The sequence below is a fragment of the Polypterus senegalus genome, chromosome 7 (assembly GCF_016835505.1).
Source record: "Polypterus senegalus isolate Bchr_013 chromosome 7, ASM1683550v1, whole genome shotgun sequence".
Classification (NCBI taxonomy): domain Eukaryota; kingdom Metazoa; phylum Chordata; class Cladistia; order Polypteriformes; family Polypteridae; genus Polypterus; species Polypterus senegalus.
Genome location: NC_053160.1, coordinates 154,659,460 through 154,677,858, shown reverse-complemented (window position 1 = coordinate 154,677,858; position 18,399 = coordinate 154,659,460). Strand labels below are relative to the sequence as shown.

The following is an 18,399-nucleotide window of genomic DNA, read 5'->3' as shown; positions in this document are numbered from 1 at the left end:
CCGTGTCTGCGTGGATTTCCTCTGGGCGCTCCGGTTTCCTCCCACAGTCCAAAGACATGCAGGTTAGGTGGATTGGCGACTCTAAATTGGCCCTAGTGTGTGCTTGGTGTGTTTGTGTGTGTCCTGTGGTGGGTTGGCACCCTGCCCAGGATTAGTTCCTGCCTTGTGCCTTGGCTGGGATTGGCTCCAGCAGACCCCCGTGACCCTGTGTTCGGATTCAGCGGGTTGGATAATGGATGGATGGATGGATGGATGGATGGATGGATATATATATATATATATATATATATATATATATATATATGGTATATATATACACACAGTGGTCCCAGTCCGTCCCGTTTATGTTGGGGGCCTCGGGTAAAGGGCTTGGAAGCCCAGCCCTGTAGGGACACGTGGCCACCACCAGGCGACGCCCCAGTGCCTGAATATCCCGAGAGCCCAGCACTTCCGCCACACCAGGAAGTGCTGAGGGGAAGACGACAGGGGACACCCGGACGGCTTCCGGGTGCGCAGCCGGCACTTCCGCCACACAGGCGTGGCTACAGGGGAATGCGGGGAAGCAGCTGGAGCCCATCCGGGTTCCTATTTAAGGGGCCGCCTCCCTCCAGTCATTGGCAGAAGTCGGGTGGAAGAGGACGGAGCTGGAGGGAGGACTAGAGGCGGCCAGGAGAAAGGCACAAGGACTGTGAGGCCTGGACATTGGGGGAATCGGTGCTGGAGGCACTGGGGTTTGAGAGTGCACGGTAAACTGTAAATATTTGTTAAATAAACAGTGTGTTGGGTGTAACAACGATGTCCGTCTGTCTGTGTCCGGGCCAGCGTCCACAACATATATATATATTCACACATACAGTACAGGCCAAAAGTTTGGACACACCTCCTCATTCAATGTGTTTTCTTTATTTTCATGAACATTTGCAGCACTTCATCACTCTCCTTCTTGGTCAAATAGCCCTTACACAGCCTGGAGGTGTGTTTGGGGTCATTGTCCTGTTGAAAAATAAATGATCGTCCAACTAACCTGACTTCTGCACAACACAACTGCTGGTCCCAACCATTGATAAAGCAAGAAATTCCACTAAATAACCCTGAATAGGCACACCTGTGAAGTGAAAACCATTTCAGGTGACTACCTGTTGAAGCTCAGAGAAAATGCCATGAGTGTGCAAAGCAGTAATCAGAGCAAAGGGTGGCTATTTTGAAGAAACTAGAATATAAAACATGTTTTCAGTTATTTCACCTTTTTTTGTTAAGTACATAACTCCACATGTGTTCATTCATAGTTTTGATGCCTTCAGTCATGAAAATAATGAAAACACATTGAATGAGGAGGTGTGTCCAAACTTTTGGCCTGTCCTGTATATATATATATATATATATATATATATATATATATATATATACACACACATATACATATATACATATATATACATACATATATACATATATAATATATATATATATACATATATATATATATATATATATATATATATATATATATATATAAATATATATATATATATATATATATATATATATATATATATATATATATATATATATATATATATATATATATATATATATATATATATATATATATTATATATATATATATATATATATATACATACAGTGGTGTGAAAAACTATTTGCCCCCTTCCTGATTTCTTATTCTTTTGCATGTTTGTCACACAAAATGTTTCTGATCATCAAACACATTTAACCATTAGTCAAATATAACACAAGTAAACACAAAATGCAGTTTTTAAATGATGGTTTTTATTATTTAGGGAGAAAACAAATCCAAACCTACATGGCCCTGTGTGAAAAAGTAATTGCCCCATTGTTCAAAAATAACCTACCTGTGGTGTATCACACCTGAGTTCAATTTCCGTAGCCACCCCCAGGCCTGATTACTGCCACACCTGTTTCAATCAAGAAATCCCTTAAATAGGAGCTGCCTGACACAGAGAAGTAGACCAAAAGCACCTCAAAAGCTGGACATCATGCCAAGATCCAAAGAAATTCAGGAACAAATGAGAACAGAAGTAATTGAGATCTATCAGTCTGGTAAAGGTTATAAAGCCATTTCTAAAGCTTTGGGACTCCAGCGAACCACAGTGAGAGCCATTATCCACAAATGGCAAAAACATGGAACAGTGGTGAACCTTCCCAGGAGTGGACGGCCGACCAAAATTACCCCAAGAGCGCAGAGGCGACTCATCCGAGAGGTCACAAAGACCCCAGGACAACGTCTAAAGAACTGCAGGCCTCACTTGCCTCAATTAAGGTCAGTGTTCACGACTCCACCATAAGAAAGAGACTGGGCAAAAGCGGCCTGCATGGCAGATTTCCAAGGCGCAAAACCACTGTTAAGCAAGAAGAACATTAGGGCTTGTCTCAATTTTGCTAAGAAACATCTCAATGATTGCCAAGACTTTTGGGAAAATACCTTGTGGACTGATGAGACAAAAGTTGAACTTTTTGGAAGGCAAATGTCCCGTTACATCTGGCGTAAAAGGAACACAGCATTTCAGAAAAGAACATCATACCAACAGTAAAATATGGTGGTGGTAGTGTGATGGTCTGGGGTTGTTTTGCTGCTTCAGGACCTGGAAGGCTTGCTGTGATAGATGGAACCATGAATTCTACTGTCTACCAAAAAATCCTGAAGGAGAATGTCCGCCATCTGTTTGTCAACTCAAGCTGAAGCGATCTTGGGTGCTGCAACAGGACAATGACCCAAAACACACCAGCAAATCCACCTCTGAATGGCTGAAGAAAAACAAAATGAAGACTTTGGAGTGGCCTAGTCAAAGTCCTGACCTGAATCCAGTTGAGATGCTATGACCTGCATGACCTTAAAAAGGCAGTTCATGCTAGAAAACCCTCAATTAAAGCTGAATTACAACAATTCTGCAAAGATGAGTGGGATAAAATTCCTCCAGAGCTGTAAAGACTCATTGCAAGTTATCGCAGCTTGATTGCAGTTATTGCTGCTAAGGGTGGCCCAACCAGTTATTAGGTTCAGGGGGCAATTACTTTTTCACACAGGGCCATGCAGGTTTGGATTTTTTCTCCCTAAATAATAAAAACCATCATTTAAAAACTGCATTTTGTGTTTACTTGTGTTATATTTGACTAATGGTTAAATGTGTTTGATGATCAGAAACATTTTGTGTGACAAACATGCAAAAGAATAAGAAATCAGGAAGGGGGCAAATAGTTTTTCACACCACTGTATATATGCACACATACACACAATTAAGTCATCACATAAAAACAAAATATGGTTGTAGAAGGAGATAAAGTATAGTTCTTTCCTGTCTGTATAACAGATTTAATTCTAAACTAATGTTACTTATACAGTGCAAGCAGCTAAAATTATTCTTCAAAGCAGTAAAGTACTGCACCTCTATTTTAATGTAAATTAAAAATGCAGGAAGGCCATGGTGAATTTCATTAGTGTTATTGTAAGAATTTAATATATAAATGTTAACTTTTTCCCCAACAAAAGAAAAAATGTATTTATTTATTTCTTACTCACTTAGAAACCTCAAGAACAATACTTTTAGAAAATTTTACGGCATGGTCCCTTTAAATTACATCTATTACAATATGTTCTTCCAAAGCTGTTAGTGAAAGACTGTCTGTATTTTAAATCAAGAGTTATCTCATATTGTGTGGAGAGTTCAAAGGATAATAGTGTACTTGATAGGAAAGATGGATTAAAGTGGATTCAAGTTTTAGGGTGCTATATATCACTGAAATTGGTTTCTTTTAAAATAACAGTGGTTGTCATAACACACAACACATTAAGTTAGAGTAGTTGCTCCTGCTGCACTAAAGAGTTAGCCAAATACACAGAAAAAAGAAAAAAAGAGATGTTAGGTAGGGATCCTTCACTTTGAGAAGACTAATGCCTGCATATTGGACTTTACATTTATATCTCAAAATTATTAATTCTAAGATGTGCATCTATTTGCCAAAGTGTAGGTGAATCGAAGTTTATAAACCTGCCAGTAACGACTACTCTGCATTTTACAAGGTCTTCGTAGGTTTATTTTATAAAAGATTACACTAAGGTAGAGTTTCTAGGGCTACTGCTTCACAACTCGGGAGTCCTACATCAAAATCCTCATTTGGTCACAGACTGTGTGGATTCTGCACAAACTCCAGGCCCCATGGAGGTACTTCTGATTTGTTCCAACTTGTTTATCAAACTTTCATAATGACATAAAAATGCAAGTTGAAAAAATTCTGGATTGTGAATTTGCTCATTGTAGTTTACAGGTGTTTTGCTCATTTACAGTTCTATTTAAAGATGGAGTCAGAAACCATTAGACAAATACATTTAAATTAAAATTTTTTTAGAACAATTTACTGACTCTAGACAGTTTGATTGTACATATAGTGTGGTCTTGTGGTTAAGGATTTGCAGTTTAAATCACACAATTATGTTCCTCAAATTTAAGCAACACTCAATAACCTTTGGCAGTGATTATGGCCTGGAGTCTTCTTGGTCCTCTTAGGTCATTGACCTCTTGGAAGGTAAACCTTCAACCAACTCTGCAGTCCAGAGTGCTCTGGAATTTAATATAAGATTATTTCTATACTTTGTTCTGTTTAGCGTTCCTTCGACCCTGAGTCGTCTCCAAATTCTTGCGTGATGCTGTCCCCACCATTATTTGCTACTGGAATAATATCATGCAGGTTGTGTGTGATACCTAATTTCCTCCAGGCATAATGCTTAGACCTGAAGTCAAACAGCTCAATCTTGGTTTCATCAGACCAGAGAATCGTGTTTCTGACAGTCTGAAAGTCTGTTTGGTGTTTTTGTGTCTCGTGTGTCTTTTACTGACAAGAGTTTTTTTTCTGGCCACTCATCCATAAAGCCCTGCTCAGTGGAGTGTTACAGTGTTGGTTGTTCTTCTGGAAATTTCTTCCATCTTCCATCATTTCTTCCATGGTTGGCTGGACCTTATTGGGTTTTGGTCACTGTTCTTACCAAGGTATTTCTCCCCGATTGCACAGTCTGGCTAGGTGGTCACCTCTTGGAAGAGCTGTGATTTTTCAAAACTTCTTCCATTTACTAAATAGGGAGGTTACCGTTTTCTTGGAAACTTCCAATGTAACTTAAATGTTTATTTTTTGTAGCCTCCCTGATCTGTGCCTTAACACAGTCTTGTCTCTAAGCTCTGCAGAAAACTCCTTTGATCTCAAGGCCTGGTTTTTGCACTAACACACAATGTCAACTGCTGGATCTTCTCTCCAGTCACTTCAAAAACCATAGGTGGACTCCAAACAGGATATAGAAAGATCTCAATGATGATCAATTGAATAGGATGCACCTGAGTCAAAGTGCCACAGCAAACGGTCTGCAAACTCATCTGAATTTATTAATTTGAAAAAAACTTCCAAAATTCTGTTTTTGCTTGAAAATGAACTTAAACTGTTTTACAAAATACTGCAACAAAATGTGAAGAAACTGAAGCGTCTAAATATTTGCTGAATGCATGGTATATGCATAATGTCTAATTGAATGAAAGCTCCCCCTGGGATGGTGTTAACTACAGAAAGGTGCTATATAAAATAAAGTGTACTATGTCAGGATGCTGTACACACATATTTATTACACATTCTCTGCATTTATATTGATTATCGAATTCACACATTTCAAAGAATGAAGTATAAATAAACCAAATCTAAGTTTCAAAAAGTATTTCTTAATTAAATAATTCACCTCTTCTCACTGCCCCAAAACAACATTCCACAGTACAAAAAGAAGTTAAATTTGCTTTGCTCTGCTTTATCATCACCAAACCAAAAAAAAAATTAATAGCAGAGCAGCACAAAGAAAAGTACTTTTGAATCCACTTACCAGATCTGAGACTTGCTACACCAAGTGACTGTGCAGAATGCAAAGTAAGCCGAACTTGTTCATCCTGAATGTAAGCCATTGTAGTCAAAGGATAAAAGTTTGCTTGAAGAGGCAATGTGCCCAAGGTTCGTCTTGGCTGAATCTGTAATATTAAACAAACAATCTTGTCATTTTTAGTGGACAATAATTTTAACCAAAAATAAAACATGAATATAAATCATAACTTTAGTCTTAAATGCATTTCCCTTGTATTTCAACCCAAAATCCTTTAGTATAAGGGAAAAAACTAAATATGGAAAAATCTGTATCAGTACTTTTGATCGAAACAGAAGAGACATCCAAAACCTGATTCACAACTTTTGCGATGCAACTCATGGTTGAAACAGGAAGAAAAAATATTAAAGTTTCAGAGCATGCACATACCAAGTAAGTATCCACTCGACAGTAAACGGAGTTTGAAGATTTTAACTAAACACACGTAAACATACAAAGTGTTTGTTAAGCAGTGCATCCTGAAATAAACCAGACACACAAAAGAAAATTGGGGTAAAACCCAGTGATTCTAATTCAGTGATGTGTTATTTCTAATTGGACTTCATGTAGAATGCAGAGCTATTACTGGAGTATATCCATAAACAAATCAATGATTTAAATGTTTCACTGCAAAAAATATTGTTTTTTGTGTATTTTTCGCAAGTCACACTTTCATAAACGTTATTAGCAGCTTTGTTCTGTGTCACCAGTTTTGGTTTAGGAAGACCAAACTTTGCAAGCTAAATTTAAAATGAACTTATTGAACTGACTGTACATATTAGGCTGAGTGCTGATGTCATATTTGTCTTCATCTGTAAATGAGTAGGCACTGTGATGGACTGAAGCCTATTTTGGGATGGATCTTAGTTTACAGTCAGTGCTGGCTAGAATAGGCGCTGGCCATCCACATCTCTGAATAGAATTTAGCAGATTTAAGAATACTGAATTAATATAATATTACCCTGATAAATGTTATTATCTTTCTAAGCTAGCAGTTTCCAGGAGATTGACTAAATCAGTAACGTAACCAAAATAATCTCCATCAAATAATAGATAATCACCATCACATAATAAAAGAAAAACATCAAAAGCCACTGGCTTTTCCTCCACTGGTTGTGTTACACAAGTGGACAACAAAAGAAACACTGAAGACGCATACAAAACACTATTTCACATGAACACTTTCCATTACCATCATGACTATCACGGATGGTCATGGATTATCTGGGGCTGCTCATAATACAAGAGTAGAGCTCAGATGTATTTATGGACCTTTTTCTAGTTTTAGCCCCGATGTTATCACTTGGCCTAACATGTATGCATGTTTCAAGATGCTGACTGCCATGTACATTATGTGCTACCCTGTTTTTTCCCAAAATTGGAACAGTCAATGTTTTAACAGGGCAAATTGTCGAGTCACATAGAGATGTGTCAGGGTAAAGTTTCAGCAGTGGCACACGTGCGATTAGATAATACCACTAAAGATAAAAAGATCTACTATGCTAACTACTGTGAAAAACAATTGGGGCTTTATCACACTCAAGATAAAGCAACATACGCATCCCAAACAAATAATGCATAAATGTTCCTAAACTAATACATTTTGGTCTTCATCAAACTATAAATGACTTTTCAGTTAGTGGAAAACCCTACCACCTATCATTTTTGTCAGCTAACACAAATGTTACCTTGACTAGGAAAATACCTGGTCTCCTTTAACTAACAGAAGTTTATATTGTCATTTTTAATTAAAATAACTGATTATGAAAATTAAAAAAAATGAATTGAAAACTACACAAAAGCTTCAACAACTGTTTTTTTTAAATTGCATTTCTAAGTGGTCCAACACAGCACAAACTATTAGTCACAAATGGTTCTGTCTACTGAACTATAACGTATAGTATTTTACCTCAAAATACAGCACAAAATGCATTATAATAAAGTGAATTATTCATCATGTTCTGCGTTTCATGCTCTAATTAGCACAAATTGTCTGTTCTTCACATTCCATATTCAGCATTTACACATATAAAAGGAAAAACGTATATATGAAAGTACATGTCTCCTTTATAGTAAACTAACATGAATAATATAAGTTAAGATGAGACATGATGGAGGGTTCACAGTAGGTTTTTACTTTTCTAAAATGTTAAACTGCATTGGTAATTGGCTCTTACAACAGTCCTGGTACTGTTCCAAAGTTTAAATGATTTAAAAGACAATCCTGGTGGGGGTAAATTAGCTGTATGTCTTTGAAGTCTCCGTACGTTATAAGATGTTCAATGGCTTAATGTAGAGCACTGAAAATGAGGAGCAAAATCATAATATGTGAGTGTTAAAAGTTACATAAATACACTAATATATATCATTATGTAAATTGTTACTGGCTATATCAAGAAATGGTCAAAAGAAAAAAATACCATGAAAGGGAAATGGTAAGTTCAAGAGTCCCTGACACCCCACTAAACATAACACATATGAAAAAAGATCAGAAGTACATTTTTCTAAGAATTTAAGAGGCATAAATCATAAAAGAGATGAAAAAAGGAACAATTCTTTAACTCTATGAAGAGCATTATTTACCTGAAAAATGCATTCTAAAGCCTTTCTGTTACGATTAACGCAACAAAGCCTAAAAGGAATCTGACTTTGACTTCAATAATCGTATTATTAATATCACACACAGCAAGCAAGCTGACAGCTGAATAATGGCAGAAAAGAATTTCTCAAGGTTATACTTTAGAATGCACACCAGAATAAAGCGCTTATGTCTTATGGTCGTTTGAAGCTTACAGAACAACTCTACAAAGTTGTAAATGTCTAATTACAGTATATCACTTTTTCATATCATATAGCAACTTTCAAAGACATTGAAATTCAAATGTAATGTATAAAATGCATAACTATAGAACAAGATGGGAAACTATGTCCAGATGAAAACTTTGTTTTAGAATGCAGTAGAGAAGAAGAAGTGCATAAACCCCCAGCTTACGTGTGAATGTTACAACATAAATGACCGTAACTGTTCAATGCTTTAAGATTGATAAAGATTTGTCAAAAGAAAACACACTGAAAAAAATCAGCTGGAAAGGTTCAGGTCTCACAGGTTTATGAATGGCAAGTGTTGTAGTTCAGAATACTGAACATTTTATTTCAGAGATTTGTATGCCGGTAGCAAGGCAAGTAGGTAAAAAATAAGAAATACCAAGGATGGGGGGAAAATGTAGTCGATAAAATCTAGACAGGGGTCAAAAGCAAAGGTAATAGCAGAACTGGAGATGAGAAAAGAATCAATGACCAAGTAGTGAAGTAAATGCAGTGCTCTCTTAAATACTCAGATGTAATAAGAGGAAGCCAAGCTCAAATGGGAACATATCTGCAGTGGCTGCCTGAAAGGAAAAGGGCTTAACAGAATGTCACCAGCAGACTCGCCTTACCTTGTAAAGTGCCAATTAACAAGCTCATCAGTTTATTAATTGTTCAGATAGAACCATGCTTACTATAACCTTACTATAAAAATATCCCCTGCTCTCAGATGATCAGTCATTTTCTAATCTGCTTAAAATTGTACTGCAGCTTATATGGAAGCACTCTTATTTCCATTTCTTTTCCCCCAAAAACCAATTTACGGAAGATAAGATATATTTGTAATTCCAGACACAGTACTGATAACGTCTCTCCGTTCAGAGTTAAACACTATACTGAGGGGCTAGCACCTACTTTATGCATACGTAGCATTTGAACAGCTCCTGACACAATGCAAAGTTCCTGCCTGCTTAAAGATGTCCAAAAATATCCTATTGCAGTAAAACTCACAGCACAAAATGTGACTCCTGTCTTAGAAATAGCATTTAGACAGAAGATAACTGCAGAGCACCACTATTGGCACCTATCTCTGTGATAATGAAATAATTTGAACATCTGACACACTATCCTCTGAAGTCATCTGCTAATTCTCTTCGTAACCCCCTTCAGATTGCTCACCATGACAACAGGTCAGTATCTTGCAGCATTTAGGTCCCCTAGGTACTCAAGTTAAAATCATTTCTGCAAATTTTATTCCATTATTTAACACAATTACATCATAACCCCTGCAGACTACAAATGACAGTGTCAACAGGGAGGAATTTACCCTGAAATCCACCACCATTATCGATGTGTTAAAGAGTGATCAGTTTTTGGGTGTACCAAGTTGATCCATCTAACTCCTGTCAGATGCTTAAGTCCTCTTAATCAAAAATAACTTTAATTTTATGTATTACTTTTTTATTCAATTACTTTTATTTTTTCATTTTTACACATTACATTTCCTTTATTTACATTAAGGATTGTTGTTACCTTAAACTACTAAACCCCTAAACTGGCTAGATCTCAGATTAACACTAAAGTATAAAAGATGATTACTTTCAAGCGTAACTCTTTTTCAGAATTTGTTTTTCCCTTCCTGAGCTCAATTATAGGCATACAATAATATTTCAAGCAATTTCTTCAGAGAGCAGCTTTACCAACAGCATAGTATATTTAACTATAACTGCTGCATTCTATCTAGGTGGAAGTGATGTTACACATCGTTGCCTGTGCAACATTTCGAATTGATTATTGAATACAACATACACATTCTATAAAAATATACCCTTTTCAGTTTCAAAAACATTTTCAATATAACGTGCAACTGATATAAGTTTGGTATCTTGAGAAAGATTTAACATTACCAGAGAGAGTAAAATTAGAATCTTCAACCAGTGTAACCCATAGATAAATGAATGAGGCTGCATGTTAAAATTTTTAAAACTTGGAATATAAAATAAAAAGACAGAACTGATTTCAATTCAAACTTAATTAAAAGTACCACAATGAAACTGAAATCCAGCTGTGAGCTAGCTTTTGTGATTAAAGATGTACAGCTGTGATCGGAATAAATCATTCTAGGATTTCAAATGAACAAACCAAATCATGCTATTCACACAGATAGTGTCCACTATTAATAATGATGTAAAGAAGTTTTGTTCAATGAGCACTGACACATTTAAACTCTTTCCATCATTTCATGTTATATTCTAAGAGCTTCATTAACTGAACCTTAAAATTATTTTTACAATGTCATGCACCACTTGTAGTCAGCTCAGTTAAATCTACCCGTTTTCTGAAAACACTGTAGTGGTCCACTGAAGAACGCACTCAAACACCTGGTAATTCAGTATCACCGTTTACCCTAACATGCATGTCCTTGACTACCTAGAGTAAATAGAAGTGGGGAAAAAAAAATAACACAGATTAACTGATGCAAGAAGTGTTTACTTTATATAGTGTGAAACTTCATAGTTTTACTCAGTGTAGAGGTAGGTCCTTTCTTCTGAAAATAAATTTCTTTATGGCAGAAATTATCAGCATGGAGTTAGAGGAGGCTTGTTGGTTTATATTTTACTCAATAGTAGTGTTTAAAGGTGACTACTAAGCTGTGCTGGCAATTGAATGCTTGCATGATACTGACAGTTTTGATGACACCCATGATGTGGGGTGCAGGTGAAATTGGTGAATATCGGGCTCTCTTTGCAGATGGTAAGGATGCCATAAGAACTGCAGTTTGCAAAGCCAGAGGTTATCAAAAGTTCTGTTTGATAACATTACATAAGAACAAGGATTATGATTTTTAAAATATTGTTTTAGTGTTTAATAAAAAGGAGCTGGAGGGTTCTCAGTGTCCAACACTCAACCTGAAATGGCTTACTAGGCAAATTTTTTCTATGTAATATAAAAACACATTACAACAGTGAAAATCTCCAAGCCCAGCACCTGCAAACTAAAAATCAATTACTTTAAAATATATACAGAATGTAACTAAACTACTATGTGTTCAATATTTCATTCTAGGGCAAGTAATCTGTAAGAATAAGATTTCTACTTTTATTTATTTGCTATGTGTCAGAAATAAATAAAGCAAATGTGAAATAAATAACACTGGCATTCTTACTCTTGATAAATAATAAAAAGGCAGAAAAATAACAAAAAAAAAAAAAAGAGAGAAGACAGTTAAAACCAACAGTGTAAACATATACCGTAATATATATATAATATAGATATACAGTATATATATATATATATATATATATATATATATATATATATATATATATATATATATATATATACACTTACACATATATATATATATATATATATATAGGGACACATATATATATATATATATATACTGGTATATATATATATATATATATGTACACACGGTATACACTTACTTATATACTGTATATACGAGGGACTTTCAAAAATTTACTGGTTTTATATTTTCGTTGGAAATGATTAAAGCGGGAGGAGTAGTAATCGGTCGTGCCTGAGAGTGTCATGTGACTAGTTCTGTCTGTCAACCAGGCTGCCCTTGCAGTTTAGTATAAGAGTGGTCATCCTGTGGTGAAGACACACACACACACACACACGCACGCACAGGCTGAGCCAAAAAGAAGTACCACATTTCAAACATTTGTTCTACAAAAATGGTTCAAAATAAAATAAATTTTATTATGACACAAGAAAGGGTATATAAAATAGATTTTTTTCACTGTGTTTTAAAAATGTTTTCTTCAAGACGGTGGCCATCATTAGCGATACGCTCTTTTAAACATTCACATGAGTCGTTTGGTCATTTCAAGGGGAACAGCACCGATTTCGTGGCAAATAGTGCCCTTAAAGGCTTCAAGATTTTGAGGTTGGTGTGTGTATACCTTCAACTTGAGACAGCCCCACAAGAGGAAATTGCATGGAGCAAGATCAGGCAAATGTGAAGGCCACTTGACACCATTGTGCAGGGAGATCAGCTTCCCCGAAAACATCTCCCGCAAAACTTGCATGGATTTTCGCGCTGTATGGGCTGTTGCTCCATCCTGTTGAAACCAGGCATCCACCACATCCATTTCTTCTAGTTGGGTCCGCAAAAAGTTCTCTACCATTTTAATGTAATGTTCTGAAGTGACAGTAACCGTTCCTTCCCCCTCCTCAAAAAAGTACGTGCCTACAATGCCAAATTCTGCCATGGCGCACCATACTGTTAACATGCTCACTGTGCAGGGGTCTTTGATGAAGTTCACAAGGGTTGGTTTCAGCCCAGTAGCGAAAGCTTTGCTAATTTACATAACCAAATTGGAAAACAATTCTTCAGTGGGTGGTTAAAATTTAGACAGACGGGTACAACATTGAACAGAAAATCTCCAGGCCATTCACGGACATTATAAACTCCTGAAAATATCCAAGCTGTAAGGGCATCAATTTTACAGTCTCTTAGACGTTCAGCGCACAAACATGCTTCTGCCTTAGGCATTTCAAACACATCTTTGAGGAGGATTTTGCACGAAGACCTTAATTTTCATTCATATGAAATGAAGGTAAAATATATTGCTACAGTATCACCGCTATTCCCCTTAAAAATGGCTGAACGAGTCATGTGAATGTTCAGAATTTGTCTTGAAGAGTGTATCGCTAATGATGGCCATCACCTTGAAGACATCTTTTTTAAAACACAGTGAAAAAAAAAAACTATTTTGTATACCCTTTCTTGTGTCGTAATGAAATTTATTTTATCTTGTATTATTTTTGTATACTGTATATGCATATGTATAGAACAATACTTGAAAAATATATAAAAGGCTAATGGGTAAAAAGAACATACTCAAGTGTGAAGGCACTCTAGCATGCTCTCAGTGCTATCAGTGTTGGTCACTACACATCTGTAACCCAAAAAACCTGAATGACTGATGTCAGATCTTTTGTAAACCAAAGATGTACACAATCTCTATTTAAAGGCAATCACAATCTATCACTCTGGAATCTGAAGCTGTCAGTGACTACACTGTTGCTAACTGGGTGTTCCTTGTTATTATGTCATCTTGTTTCACCTGGAACACTGAATTCCTTGTTATCAGAGAGGAACTCTATGATAAAATTTATAATTGTCAGCCTGACACTTCAGTTCTGTACTTGCCAGCAATGCCCTCGAGTGACATGTGAGCCCCAGATCAGGCTCTTTACTTGGAGGACCATAGGCTGCATAGTAAAATGTTCTTCTGCCATCAGAAATCTCAAGAACTACTAAGCTTGCCCTACAAAGTCGAGTTTTCCAACACAAAGATAAAGGAAAAAATTGCACATATTTTTTATAAAAAGCTTCTTAATTTCCAAACATTTAATGTAAAAAATACAGTAAAGAAATATATATTAATATGTTTCAGCATGCATACTAGATACAGTTACACATAGCATCTAAAGAAAGTAAACTAATTCTAAATGTATTCTTATTAGGGGAATTACTCAGATTTCAAAATATCATTCTGTAAAAAGTAACTGGAAGATCTTCAAGAAATGACTAATAAACTATGCATATATAGAAATATATTATTAGAAATAATCTTTAGAACACCACTTATTCTAAAAATGTATCAATGTGTATAAGTCATAGAGAAAGAGATAAAGAGAAATTACAAAGAAAAATATGGGATAGAAGGCAGGGGACAAAATCTGGTGTAATCAAACATTAACTATTCCCTATTTGAGGGAAAGATGGGGCAAGAAAAATAATGTACATGCAAAGCAACATGTAAAAAACAGATTTTGGTAAATACATCAGGAGAAAAAATGAAAAGAACCCATATATTAATGCATTTATTCATTTAAAACCGATGAATTTTTTTTAGACAGCAAACTTTTTTATTTTGCTCTAATCATACATAAAAATATGAAGTTTTGTATATATTATACAAACACTCAACATTAAAAGGCATATATATAGGAAATTTATAGTAGTAAGAAAAAGTATTTGAACCTTTTGGAATACGATTTTTCTGCATTAACTTATCATAACGTGTGATCTCATCTTTATCTAAGTCACAAGTACAGTATATACGAACAATATGCCTACACCAATTATAACCTACTAGTCAACCCGCGGCGTAGCATACGCCGCATATAATTATTTATTGATGAGTGAACACTTCCTGAAAGACACAGTTGTTCAAATGGGGAGGGTTTGATGATACAACTGTCAGTGAATGAAAAGATGGAACTCTGGAGAGAGCAACATACAATTGTCCGTGAGTGAAAACAGGTTTTGGCAGATACAGGCATATTTTTTTGAAATTTTGTCCTTGTGCCTTGTTAATAGTCATTGCAAATGCCAATTTAACAGGAAATTGTCTGCATGTAAAAGTAAAAGGCAAATTAGAATCTGATGGGGTCAGGGAAATCCGGGGAATAAGGACAGTTTATAAGTTAACAGATATGATAGTCTTACACTCCAGCACATTGCGGTGAATGCTGGTAACAGAAAGTCTTGGGCCATTACAGAGACCTTTTGCTGGCATGAGGTTCCTGAGAAGCATGATGACTGAACCAATTTTAATTTAGTGTTTATGCGGAGGCATGCCAGTGGGAGTAAGACTATTAAGAAATCCTTCGGGGAATGCAAGTTGATCTTCTGTGACAATGGAGTCAACGATGGTGTAAGTTACTTCGTCGTTAGGGATAAGCTTCAGCACCTGTTCATTAAGGTGTAGTGAGTCTTCGTTGGTGACGCTTAATATACTGTAGCTCGTGTACTGAGTTGTTCCAGAGTGACAGTTGAGAAGTCAATGTCGCCATATAATTGCTGAACAGGATCAGAAATAAAACGAAAACAATGTGAAGGCAAAGTCACAGGTGTTCCGTTTTTTCCTGTCTCCAACATCGAGTAGCCATTTTGCGAAGTGTTGTTCTTCAGGAAGAGCTCTCATATTTGTCGTTAGTGTAAGAACATGCATGTGACACCACAAAGGTTGCTTGTTAATGCAACTGGCGACAGTAAGTGCTTGGGAGCCACGCATAATGGCGGGGAGTATTTTTCGGAAATCTCCACCTAATAGTATTGTTTTGCCTCCAAATGGCTGCGTGACACCGAGAGTTCACATAATAACCTGTCAACTGCCTGGAATGCGTATACATGTGTCATTGGCACCTAGTCCCATATTATCAATTTGGATTTCATAAGATGTTGAGCTTGTGGTGAGGAAGGTTTGATGTTGCATGTGGAAGTAGTACTCGGCCTCAACGGTATTTTAAAAATGGAATGTGCAGTTCGTCTACCCGGTTACAATGTTGCAGCTATTCCTGTAGATGCTACGGCTGTAGGAATGTCCCCCCTAGCTCTGATGGTATGAATCAGGGTTTTATAGACAAATGTTTTCCCTGTTCCTGCAAGACCATCTAAGAAGAAGCATGTTTGTCGGGGATGGGAATCGTTGTATGCAGCGTGTAAAACTGTGTCAACAGTGTGTTTCTGTAATGTGTTGAGCTTGTAGTAGTGTTCCATAGTGTGTGAGTATTCAGCCTTAGTGTGTCGAAGGTGGGAGATGAATGACAAAGTGGAAGAATGTCAGTGGGGGGTAGGTGTAATTTGTTCAGGTTGAGGCCATGTGGTAGCAGCATGTCATTAATTTCCACGAGTGCATACATGCAAACAGTGTGTGAGGAATATTTTATGAGAAAGTCCTCAGAAAGGGAGAGTTTATGCATGTCCCAAAGGATTAGAACGTTGTGTGGTTCACCGAAGACAGACGAAAACGAAAAGTTCTCGCAGGAATGGTGGCATTCGTATCTAGGATGCCTCAGTAAGTATATCATGCCATATCTTGTCGTCTTTAAGAAGACGTAATTGTTGGCAAGCTTCTTTGAAAGCATCACATTCGACGCTGTTGACCGTTTGTAGATCCTTGAAACTTGTGACGCCCATGGAACGGGTAAGGAGAAGTCTGAGGTAATAGCGTTCGGTGTCGTTAATGACAACAACAGGCATTCTACCGATCACTTTTGTGCCTCCTCTGATTCTCTTTTTCCATTTTACAGAGGACTTTTGGAATGTGTAATGTTGGGGAACATCAGTGTAATTTAACTCCACAGCTTTGGGATCTGTCTTGTTGAGTTCAAACCATGCTAAGATCATAATATTTTTGTTGGTGTATCTATGTAGAGCTTGTTCCTAGTGACCCTCATGAAAGAAGATGATTTGTTGTTCTACCAAATGAACTGGTAATCATATAATAACGTGAGATTTTTCTGAAAGACTGTACTCGTTCAAATGCCACATAGCCTCAGGAGTACTAACATACCTACCGTCATGTAAAGTCTATATCTCATCATGTTGGAAAACACCATCAGCTGGCTCGCTGTGAAGTGCAATGGATGCAGCATCATGTCCTTTGTAGACATACTTATGTAGATACTTGATACATTGAATGGACGCGCAAACTTCAACGTTAATATGAGCATTGAATTTCTGAGAAAGCCAGGGATTGTAAGGAACTATCCAACGGTTGTCGATATCGTTTTTGCCAACAATGGCAGATCTCCCCTGTCTTCGGCGGTATATGGGGTATCCTTGTGTGTTTTCTTGAGTCTCGGCGTTGAAATCCTTTGGGAAATTTTTGGTACACATGCCGTCTTTCATGCAAGGTGACTTGGCGTTCATCGTTCCACACGGACCATATACCAGGCATTTAATGACAATTTGGAAAAGTCAAGGGTGTATTTCTGGATTTGGAAGCTCAGTGCAGACAAATTTGTCTATATTATCATTGGTCCTTATTTTGCATTGTGAATCAAGTGTAAGTAACATATGGCAATGAGGCAATCCTCGTTTTTGGAACGCAATGACGAAGATGTAAGCAAGAACATTGCTGAAAATACTCCTCTCCAGAATATCTGTTAGGAAATCTCATAGTCTGATATGAAAGACGCGAGCAACGATGTAAGGTCTGTGTTCTGGTTGCTCATGATGGGAAATTGCGTTAGAGATTTCCGGCCAAGCAGGATTGCAGGTGAAGGATATGAATAAGTCAGGCTTTCCACATTTCCGGACAATTGCCATAGCGTCTTGGTAGTTCTGTTGCATGTACCTTGGACTGCCTTGAAAGGTACAGGGAAGAATGATCAATTGTCCAGGTCTGAGGTTAAGGTGTTGTGCTTTCGCAGCCACAGCATCCATCAGTCCACTGTATTGCTCTACACGCAAATATTGTTGATGGGACCGTAGGTAATGTAAACGCGCGCCTTCTGTTCTGACATATGAGTCGACGACGTATTGCTGGAAGAGTTTGCCACTGGAATGCATGACGCTAAATGATGATCTCATGGCAAGCCTGTAAGCATAAAATTGTAACTACGTGACTCGTGTTCTTTAAGCGGTTCGCTTTTACTCAACATGGGTCAATTGTATGTGCCAGCCTGGATCTCCGTAAGGGAATAGCATTGGATAAACCATGGAGTCACAGTTCATATTGAGTACAGAGATACGCTTGCAAGCATCTCCCCTTAGGTATATGCAAATATCGTGTTGTGCGGGAGGTTCCCCATCTTCACCTACAAAGATAGCAGCAACATCAGTTTGACAGGACGGGGCGTTATACTTTTTCATATCCATTTTTGGATTTTCCATG

The 18,399-nt window shown here is 37.0% G+C and overlaps 1 protein-coding gene across 1 annotated transcript in view; it reads right to left on the bottom strand.

Moving 5' to 3' along the window:
- man2a1 (mannosidase, alpha, class 2A, member 1) overlaps window positions 1-18,399 on the bottom strand; it is a 446,136-nt gene that overhangs the window by 40,260 nt on the left and 387,477 nt on the right. Inside the window, exon 18 of the mRNA XM_039757985.1 lies at window positions 5,894-6,035. Within this exon, the coding sequence (XP_039613919.1) occupies window positions 5,894-6,035 (142 nt within the window). The remainder of the gene's footprint in view (window positions 1-5,893; window positions 6,036-18,399) is intronic.